A 7733-nucleotide genomic window follows, 5' to 3' on the forward strand; every position below is an offset into this window, starting at 1 on the left:
GAAATCCCTGCCGGGATCGGGGGGGATATGGGGGAGATGCTCCGGGAGAATCCGAGGGGATGAGCCGGGAGGATTCGGGGAGATATGGGAGGGATGCTCCGGGAGGATCCAGGGCGATGGGGGGGGAGGATCCGAGGGGATGCTCCGGGAGGATCCAGAAGGATATTGGGGGGAATGCTCCGGGGATATCCAGGAGGATCTGGGGGGGATGCTCCGGGATTATCCAGGGGGGATGCTCTGGGAATATGCAGGAGGATTTGGGGGGGATGCTCCAGGAATATCCAGGAGTATCCGTGGGGAAGATGCTCCGGAGGATCTGGAAGGATATGGGGGGGATGCTCCGGAGGATCCAGGAGGATCCGGAGGGATCTGGGGTGGATGCTCTGGGAAATATCCAGGAGGATCTGGAAGGATATGGGGGAGATGCTCCGGTAGGATCCAGGAGGATCCGGGGCTGCGGCACCGGGAGTGACGGTGTGGAAATGTGGCGATGTGGGAATGGCCCCGAGGCTGCTCCTGCCGGGCCCGCGGGGCCGGAGGAGGAGGAGGAGGAAAACAAAAAAACAAACGGCGGGCACTGCAGCGCTGCGGGAGGCACAGAGCCCATCGCGGAGGGGATGAAATCCCGCACGGAATTCCCCTGGCTTTGGGGGAAAAAAGCAGCTCCGACCCCCGGCGGCTCAGCGGGGTTTAATCGGTGAATTCCCAGCGTGGGAATGCCGTGGGCAGGGTGGGATCAGAGGGCAGAGCGGGTGCCCACCCTCGGTGGTGCTTTGGAAAAGCCCTGGAAAAAGTGGGAAACGTGGGATGCAGGATGGAGCCCCTCGGTGTGGCAGCCCTGACGGTGTCACCGGCGGGGTCAAGGTCATGATGGCACTGCCAGGCTCAGCCAGGAGATCAAATCCTTGTTCCCAGAGGAAAACTCGGCTGCTTTGAGCGCCGGGAGCCCCCGTGGCTGCTGGAGGTGGCACCTGGCGCCTTCCCTTGGTGGCCCAGCAGCTCCTGAGGCTGCTTTGGCTTTGCTGCTGGGGGGAGCAGCTGCTGCTGCTGCTGCCCCAAAAACAGCTGGAGGAGCCAGGGCCAGGCACATCTGGGGGATGGGAGGGTGGCACAGGGTATCCCAGAGAATCTGTGGCTGTCCCTGGATCCCTGGCAGTGTCCAAGGCCAGGCTGGATGGGTTTGGAGCAGCAGGGACACTGGGAGCTGTCCCTGCCCACCCCTGGAGCTGGATGAGGTTTAAGGCTCCTTCCCAGCCAAACCATTCCATGATTTTCTGCCTCCCCAATTCCACGATCCATGAGCTCAGGGCCATGCTTGGCACATTTTTTCCCTGTCCTTTCTCCATCCCACCTGGGTCACAGAGGCTCAGGAAGGGGTGGGAGTGTTGGCCCCAAGGAGCTGCAGCTTCCCATGGCTGTGCCCACCACCCCAAACGTTCCAGGGCTGGCACATCCCACCCGGAGCTGGAGCTCCACAGCCTCATCCAGGAGCAGCCAAATAAACCCCATTGATTTTATCGAGCTGCCTGTGCTCCCTTCCTGCAGGTCTGCTGCCAGTGCTCACCTTTAATGCAGCAATTCATTAAAATAAATCCTCAAACTGGGCACAACTCGGGCAAGGCTGGGGCTGGCTGCTGCCCACAGCTGCCACAGCGCGCCAGGCATTGTGCCACGGCCACCACCAGTTAATAAACTAATAAATAATGAATTAATAGATCACAGTTTTCCTGCCCCAAACCCCAGGTGGGGTGGGTGCAGGCTGGTTCTGCTCCAAATTCAGATTCCTGTCCCTGTGGATGGGAAAGGATCAGAAATTCCTGTCCCTGTGGATGGGGCAGGATCAGAGATTCCTCTCCCTGTGGATGGGGCAGGATCAAAGGTTCCTGTCCCTGTCCTGTCCCTGTGGATCAAAGGTTCCTGTCCCTGTCCTGTCCCTGTGGATAATTAAGGATCAGAGATTCCTGTCCCTGTCCTGTCCCCATGGATGGAGCAGGATCAGAGATTCCTGTCCCCATGGATAAATAAGAATCAGAGAGTCCTGTGCCCATGGATGGAGCAGGATCAGAGATTCCTGTCCCTTTCCTGTCCCCATGGATAAATAAGGATCAGAGATTCCTGTCCCTGTCCCGTCCCTGTGGATGATGAAGGATCAGAGATTCCTGTCCCTGTGCATGGGGCAGGATCAGGGATTCCTGTCCCTTTCCTGTCCCCATGGATAATTAGGGACCAGAGATTCCTATCCCCATGGATGGGGCAGGATCAGAGATTCCTGTCCCCATGGATAAATAAGGATCAGAGATTCCTGTCCCTGTCCCGTCCCTGTGGATGATGAAGGATCAGAGATTCCTGTCCCTGTGAATGGGACAGGATCAGAGATTCCTGTGCCCATGGATGGAGCGGAGTTCTGGCAAGGAGCAGATGTGGGCAGGGAAGTCTGTGGGCAGGATCAGAGTAAACTCGTGGCTGCCGGTGAGGTGGATTTGAGGTGGCACCCTGGAAAGAACAGCCTGCCTGGTGTCACCTCCAGCCCCGAACTCCGGCAGATCCATGGCAGCTCTCCCTTCCCAGCCCTGGCTCCGGCTCCTCTGCTGACAGCCTTGGGGAAAAACAGGGGGAAAAAAGGAGTTCTGGCAAGGAGCAGAGCTGGTGTGTGACAGCTGTGCTCAGGAATCCCTGGGTGGCAGCGATTTCTGCAGGAGTGATGGGATCCATCCAAAACCCCGCATCCAAAACTGCCACTGCTCCTGAGCCAAGGGTTTTCCCTGGATTTCTCTTTTCCCTGGATGTGTTTTCCCTGGGTTTCTGTTTTCCCTGGCTCTCTCTTGGTTTTCCCTGGATCCCTGTCATCCCCAGAGCATTCCCACACCTGGGCAGTGAATTCCCTGTTATCCCAGACCGTTCCCAAACATGGGCAACCCATTCCATTATCCAAGAGCATTCCCACACCTGGACAGTTCATCCCATTTTCCCCAGAGCATTCCCACACCTGGGCACACATTCCATTATTCCCAGAGCATTCCCACACCTGGGCAGTGAATTCCCTGCTATTCCCAGAGTGTTCCCACATGTGAACATTGAATTTCCTGCTATTCCCTGTTATCCCCAGAGCATTCCCAAACATGGGCAGCCCATTCCATTATCCAAGAGCATTCCCACACCTGGACAGTGAATTCTGCTATTCCCAGAGCGTTCCCACATGTGAACATTGAATTTCTTGCTATCCCCAGAGCATTCCCACACCTGGGCAGGGAAGTCTGTTATTCCCAGAGCGTTCCCATATGTGAACATTGAGTTCCCTGCTATCCCCAGAGCATTCCCACACCTGGGCAGGGAAGTCTGTTATTCCCAGAGCGTTCCCATATGTGAACATTGAGTTCCCTGCTATCCCCAGAGCATTCCCACACCTGGGCAGGGAAGTCTGTTATTCCCAGAGCGTTCCCACAGGTGAACATTGAATTTCCTGCTATTCCCAGAGCATTCCCACACCCGGGCAGTGAACTCTGTTATTTCCAGAACATTTCCACACCTGGCAGTGCATTCCATTATCCCAGAGCATTCCCACACCTGGGCAGTGCATTCTGTTATTCCCAGAGCATTCCCACACCTGGGCAGGGAAATCTGTTATTCCCAGAGCGTTCCCACAGGTGAACATTGAATTTCCTGCTATCCCCAGAGCATTCCCACACCTGGCAGCCCATTCCATTTCCCCAGAACATTCCCACACCTGGGCACACATTCCATTATCCCAGAGCATTCCCACACCTGGGCAATGCATTCCCTGCTGTCCCCACACCTGGGCAGTGCATTCTGTTATTCCCAGAGCGTTCCCACATGTGAACATTGAGTTCCCTGCTATCCCCAGAGCGTTCCCACACCTGGGCAGTGCATTCCCTGTTATTCCCCACAGCTGGGCACACATCCCGCTATTCCCGTTATTCCCGGAGCTCTCCCGGGAACTCGGGGCTGTCGCTGTCACTCCGGTGCCCTGCCCAGGATGAGTCACGTTTGTCACATGCTGCTGCTGCTGCTGCTGCTGCTGCTCTCAGCTGTCCCCGGAGGAGCAGCAGGCTGTGGGGGAGTGTTGTGTTTGCCATTTGGGAACATCCAGGCGTTCTCCTTGGCGTTTGTGGCAGCGGGAGCTGGGGATGCTGGGGGAGAAGGGGCTGGGCTGGGCTGGTTGTCACCCCTTGGGGACAGCTCTGAGCCTGTCCCCCAGGCTGGCTGGGTGGTGGCAGGAGCCTCTTGGTCCTGCCTGAGGAGAATCAGCTGGGAAAGCAGCAGCAGGGCTGGAAAACCCAAAAGGGGATGAGCAGGATCTGCCGGGATCCTGCTGCTGTTTGCGGGCTGTGGCCTCCCAGTGCCCTAAAATCTGGGATGGGATGGGGTGGGAAGGGATGGGATTTAAAATCTGGAATGGGATGGAATGGGATGAGACTTAAAATCTGCAAAAGGATGGAATGAGAAGGAATGAGACTTCCCCCCATGCCCTAAAATATGGGATGGGATGGGATGGGATGGGATGGGATGGGATGGGATGGGATGGGAAGGGATGGGATGGGATGGGATGGGATTTCACCCTGTACCTTAAAATCTGAAATGAGATGGGGTGGGAGTTGATGAGACTTCCCTCTGTGCCCTAAAATGTAAAATGGGATGGGGTGGGAAGGGATGAGACTTAAAATCTGGAATGGGATGGGGTGGGAAGGGATGAGACTTTCCCCTCGTGTTTGTGCAAATGTTCCAAAGAGCTGCAGAGCCTTGGCTGGAGCCTCTGGGCAGGCTGGGGATGAATAAATAATTAATAATGCTAACAACTGAGCAGGATTTCTCAGCCTGGGGCCGTGCTGGGAGGTCGTGGCAACCAGATCCTCTCCTTGTGTGTCCGTGTGCGAGCTGAGGAAGGGGTTTGGGTGTCAGGGAATGGTTCAGAGGGGAGCTGGCAGGGTTCAGGCTGGGTGGCAGCAGCAGGAAAACCACCCTGGAGAGCCTGGCATGGCAAGGGCATTGCCAAAGAGCCCAAACAAAACCATCCTCCAAGCCCCAGTTTTCCTGCAAAATGTCCTGGTTTGGGCTAAAATGGGATTTTTTTTCCCAGATGTGGAACATGGAGCAGGGGCTTTGAAGCCCATAAAAACAAGTCCCCCACCACCAAGCAGCAGAGCCTGGCTGTGCTGATGTGAAAGCCCAAAGAAATCAAGATATTTTTGGATTCACCCCGGTGTTTTACAGCTGTCCACGCTGAGAAATGGATCTGTGTCCATTGCTGGGGTTAGTAAGCAGTAGCTGTTCCAAAACAGCCTCTGCTCTGAGCCACGAGCGGTTCTGTGCCAGGAAAATGCCTCTGCTCTGGAAGTGCAGGAATATCCTGGGAAAACAGGAGAAAACAGAGCTTGTGCAGCAGCACAGCTCTGGTTTGTGGGCACCCCTCACAGCTCCTGAAAGCAGACAAACCCAGAGCCTGGACAAACAGAGCTGGGGTCCCTCCTTGCTTCCCTCATTTTTAAATTTTTTTCCATTCAAATTTGGTTTTTTTCCATGCAGATCCCGTGCCTGCCCAGCCCATGAAAGCCTCTTTCAGGAAAACTTGGAAAGGGCCTGAGGGGATTTGTCTGAAAAGGTGAATTTTGCTCAGTTGGAGCTGTTGGATCGAGAAGCCCTGAGGGCGTCTGGCTCCCAAAATCTTTCCTGCCAGCTCCACTTTTAGTTTGTTTTCATCTCCCTGGGGAAAGGGAGTTGGTTGTTTCTTTTCACTTTGACCTTGTGCAGCTCTGGCTGAAAAGAAATCCAAAGTGCCACCTTGCAACAATTTCTAATAAATTTTCTAAAGAAAGAAAGCAATTTAAGTAATTTGAGACAACTAATCGTTTAACTTAGTATTTTGTGTAAGAACTTTCACAGAAATAATATTAAAGGTGTTCAGCTCAGGCAAATTCGCCAGCAGAACTAAATTTATGAAAAAAAACCAATGTGAAATGAGAACTGGAATTGTTTATTTCTGCAGAAGATCATTCAAGATTGGGAAGTCCATGTCACAAATAATTTGCCTGAAGGCTTTAGGGGGGTTGGGGTTTTCTTTTCACCTGGACCTTGTGCAGCTCTGGCCGTGCCCTCCATGGGAGGAATCTGGGGGTTTGGAGCTCTTACCTCTCAAAAGCTGCCTCTGTTTCCATAGAGACTCTATAAATAGAATAAAATTTAAATTGTTATTTCCCCAAGAAGCGATTCAGCACGGGAGATTTATTATATATTTCCAAGGAAGAGCCTAAAAGGACGGAGATTTGTGTTGTGAGTGGCTCAGGGAAGGGTGAAAAGCTTTTCCTGCAGAGTTTGGGGACACAGGATCCCTTTTCTGGTTCCTCCAGGTGTGCTGGGAGTGCTGGGTTTGGATTTGTCTGGGATTTTTAGGGGAAGGAACCCGTTCTGCACGGCCCTGAGCTCCTCCTCTGCCTGCAGCTGCTGGAGGTCGAGTCTGGAACATCTCAGCTTTCCCCAAAATCCCAACTTTGTGCCACTGGGGCTCTGAGGGTGCTCTGAGCCCTTTGGAAATGCTGGAATTGGGGATTTGGAAATGCCTTGGAAGTCGCTGCTCCCCGATTCTCCTCACACAGGGGATGTGGAGAGCACGGGGCCAAAATTTTCCTGGGATGCAAATCCGGGTGTTCCAGGGGAACCCTGAATTTCCAGTGGAACCCTGAATTTCCAGTGGCTGCAGGGAACCCCCGATTTCCAGGGGAACCCCAAATTTCCAGTGGCTGCAGGAAACCCTGGCCTCAAATCTGGGTGTTCCAATGGAACCCTGAATTTCCAATGGAACCCTGAATTTCCAGTGGCTGCAGGGAAGAACCCCGGCCAGATTCCAGTGGAACCCCAAATTTCCAGTGGCTGCAGGGAACCCCGAATTTCCAGTGGAACCCTGGCCTTAAATCTGGGTGTTCCAATGGAACCCCGAATTTCCAGTGGCTGCAGGGAACCCCTGATTTCCAGGGGAACCCCGAATTTCCAGTGGCTGCAGGGAACCCCTGATTTCCAGGGGAACCCCGAATTTCCAGTGGCTGCAGGGAACCCCTGATTTCCAGGGGAACCCCGAATTTCCAGTGGCTGCAGGGAACCCCTGATTTCCAGGGGAACCCCGAATTTCCAGTGGCTGCAGGGAACCCCTGATTTCCAGGGGAACCCCGAATTTCCAGTGGCTGCAGGGAACCCCTGATTTCCAGGGGAACCCCGAATTTCCAGTGGCTGCAGGGAACCCCTGATTTCCAGGGGAACCCCGAATTTCCAGTGGAACCCTGGCCTCAAATCTGGGTGTTCTAGCAGAACCCCAGATTTCCAGTGGCTGCAGGGAGGAACCCTGGCCAGGTTCCAGTGGAACCCTGGATTTCCAGAACCCTGGCCAGGCTGCCCTGGCTGTAATCGGGAGCAGGATCTGTTCCACCATCCATATTCATGATTTCATGGCCAGCTGCCACCCTGAGTCCCTGGGATTGTTTCCTGGGAATGTGGGATGCAGCCCCTGGAAAGGGAGAGCTGGGAATGCTCAGGGCAGTGGTGTGTCCCAATCCCCTGCTGGAAACCAGTGGCTGCCCAGTTTGTGTTTATATGTTATATTATTTTTATATATAATTATGATATAATTATAATATAATTATAATATAATTACAATATTATATATTATTTTCATCTATAATTATTATATATAATTGTATATAAAATAATATAATATTATTTTATACGAT

At 53.6% G+C, this 7733-nt stretch overlaps 1 protein-coding gene across 1 annotated transcript in view; it reads left to right on the plus strand.

Moving 5' to 3' along the window:
• The first annotated feature begins 266 nt into the window (after positions 1-266).
• Positions 267-7733, plus strand: part of TMCC2 (transmembrane and coiled-coil domain family 2) — a 29112-nt gene continuing 21645 nt past the window's right edge. The window contains exon 1 of the mRNA XM_031065142.1: positions 267-697. Within this exon, the coding sequence (XP_030921002.1) occupies positions 267-697 (431 nt within the window). The remainder of the gene's footprint in view (positions 698-7733) is intronic.

This window comes from Geospiza fortis, unplaced genomic scaffold, assembly GCF_000277835.1.
Source record: "Geospiza fortis unplaced genomic scaffold, GeoFor_1.0 scaffold184, whole genome shotgun sequence".
NCBI classification, from domain to species: Eukaryota; Metazoa; Chordata; class Aves; order Passeriformes; family Thraupidae; genus Geospiza; species Geospiza fortis.